The sequence below is a fragment of the Mesitornis unicolor genome, unplaced genomic scaffold (assembly GCF_000695765.1).
Source record: "Mesitornis unicolor isolate BGI_N332 unplaced genomic scaffold, ASM69576v1 scaffold31924, whole genome shotgun sequence".
NCBI lineage: Eukaryota > Metazoa > Chordata > Aves > Mesitornithiformes > Mesitornithidae > Mesitornis > Mesitornis unicolor.
The window spans coordinates 1-2,852 of NW_010178684.1; the positions used below are offsets into that span (position 1 = coordinate 1).

General features: G+C 49.9%; 1 protein-coding gene across 1 annotated transcript in view; it reads left to right on the top strand.

Moving 5' to 3' along the window:
• Positions 1–187: 187 nt before the first annotated feature.
• Positions 188–2,852, top strand: part of GLCE (glucuronic acid epimerase) — a gene marked incomplete at its 5' end in the record, with an annotated part of 4,109 nt that continues 1,444 nt past the window's right edge. Inside the window, 1 exon segment of the mRNA XM_010182543.1 lies at positions 188–433. Coding sequence (XP_010180845.1) covers positions 188–433 — 246 coding nt within the window.

The window sequence follows — 2,852 nt, forward strand, 5'->3', positions numbered from 1 at the left end:
CAGCTGGACTTTGCTCCATTGACCACAACCACAACAATTCACTCCTAGAAAAGGGCTTTTCATGATTCTAACTCACGGGGAAGCCTAAAAATGCCATTTTCCAGAAGCAAAGGAGTGATGGGGTGTGGAGGAGGAGCGGTTTTCACAGACGTGCTGGTAAACCCCTCATTTTCTCCCTTTCTCTCAGGCGTGCCCTTATCCACGCAGTGGGGCCCTCAAGGCTACTTCTACCCCATCCAGATCGCCCAGTACGGCCTGAGCCACTACAGCAAGAACCTGACCGAGAAGCCCCCGCACGTCGAGGTGTACGAAACGGCCGAGGAGAAGGAGAAACCCGGCAGGACCGGGGACTGGACGGTGCCAAAGGGCTGCTCCCTGGCCACGGTGCCCGACAAGGCCAGGTTCACCAGCGTCAAGCACTTCGTCGCTCCAGGTGGGTTATCCTACGTGCACGGATGGTACCGACGGAGCTTTAACTCCCTGGGGTTCATGGTTACGTTTATCCCGCATCGTTCTGATCTCACCTCAGAGCCTCATCTCATTTCTGCGCCTCTTTTCTTCTGTTTTCTCCCCATCGCTGCCTTTCCAACGCTGTTTTAATGGAAAAAATAAGCGGCTGCGTGCAACTGCAGCTTCTCATTGCGCTCGGTGCCTTTCCTGAGCCTCTCAGCTTCTGTCCCAAAATAGAAGAGAAAAATAAAGAAAGAAAAAAACACAGAACCAGTTGTGAAGGCTGGGAAATGGCTCTGACGTGTGATCAGCAGATGTTGATAAGCAGACAAGGCCTGTTTTCAGCCTGGAGCACGTGCAGCTCTCTGGTTGGATCCGCCATCAATCTTCACTGGGATACAGCTATTTTGGGCAAAATTTGGGGTCTTAGTTGTGGTTAACCCAAGTTGCCCTGAACAGGGCAGCGAGGGGGAGGAACTGAGCACTGGAGGAGGATGGTGAAGGTCTGGGGGTGCAGATGGGTGCTCCCCTTCACCCGCAGCCACACGGGGTGTGTTTTGCTGCCCTCTCTTCAGTTCACCGTGTGCTGCTTCGTCTTTCCTAGGGAAATTCATTACTGCACAGGAGAGCTCCCTGTGTGCTAGGACAGGCTCATTAATAAGGACGTAATGTATTTTGTCCTCAATCAATAGCCATTAGGATTAATGAGTCCATTACTTAAGAAGACAACCAAGTGATTTTCACTTGGCACCTTAGGCTTGGGTCTGGAGGGGAAAGCCTGACCAACGCTCCTGTGTCTTTGGAGTGGATAAACACGGGCGAAAGATCTGCTCTGTGTTTTCTCCTCATCCTTTATTGATGGCAGCGTGGGCTGCGGGGCTCCGGCCATGGTACTCATCCACTCCTTCAGAAACGGATTTACAGGCAGCACAGACAACGCAGCCTTTAGTTCTCCTTCGCTTCTTAAAACTCTTTTTTCCCCCCTCCTCCTCTATTATAATTCATTTTTTTATCACACAAGCGTTTATGTACATGAACCATAAAACTTGACAGGATTTGCGAGCAAGGGTTTTTAATTAGGATTTTTGTAGGTGTTGCAAAGTGCTCGGCTTCTTCTCCCAGAGCAGATGATCTCCGAAACTCAAAAAACCTCAAAACTCGCCTGCTTGAAAGAGCCCAGCAAGGCCACAAAGTGATGGAGGGAGTGGAGCATCTCCTGCTGAGGAGCGGCTGAGGGAGCTGGGGCTCTGGAGCTTGGAGCAGAGGAGCCTGAGGGGTGCCCTCATTCCTGGGGATCCATTGGGAAAGGGCAGTGTCAGGAGGAAGGAGCCAGGCTCTGCTCTGGGATGGCCAATGGCAGGACAAGGGGCAATGGTCCCAAGCTGGAGCACAGGAGGTTCAAGCTGAAGATGAGGCCAAAGTTTGTGAGTGTGAGGGTTCTGGAGCATGGCCCAGGCTGCCCAGAGAGGTTGTGGAGTCTCCTTGTGTGGAGACACCCAAAGCCCTGGCCGTGTTCCTGTGTGACTGCTCTGGTGATCCTGCTCTGGCAGGGGTTGCACTGGGGGAGCTTTCCAGGGCCCTTCCAACTCCTCACATGCTGGGATTCTGTGATTCAAAGGGGCGAAGCTTTGACTTTCAGTGACTGGAAATCATGACATTCAGTCCAAATTCGAGGTGGTTCACAGTAGCACCTCACAGCACAAGGCACGAGACTCTCTGAGGAGATGGGAAAAGCCTCTGCTATGCAGAAAATGCCGGCCATAACTCCATGGTGGGACATAGAGACACTTATTGCATTTATTCCTATCCTAGCAGATAGGAAACAATTCAGAGGGAGAATTTTATTCTATGGAAAGCCGTTAATGTTTTTAATTGAAGTGTTTATCATCCTTCTGTGCCTTCAGAGCCGCAGGACTTGCACACAGCCTTACAAACTAATGAGCCCTTTGATCGCCTGCGATGGGTTTTTGGGGAGGAGTTGGTTTTACATTTTAAAATACCTAGCCAGCAAGAGAACGCTGGGTTTTGGGATGTGACATTGCCCAGGAGCTGTGTTTAATTTAATACTTTTTTAAATTAAACTGAGTTTTGCCAATGGAGAGATTAATAAATGCTTTAACACGTCTTTCTGTAGTCTTTTTTTTTTCCCTCCTATTAAACTGTTTTTTGGAACTCTCATATTGGGAATGAAAAAAGTCACAGATTTAAGTATTAGTCCTGGGGGAGATCCTACATACCTGCTTCCCCCAGTCCCAATTTTGGGCTTTTTTAGCTGACAGTGGAGCTCTATGCAGAAACACGACTGCATTTTCAGTTGGGAGCAAAAGGGCAGCGCTTGGTTTACATTTTGGATTGCAGAAGAGGGAAACCACGCAGCGCCTGTGTTCTGTGCCCCATCCTGT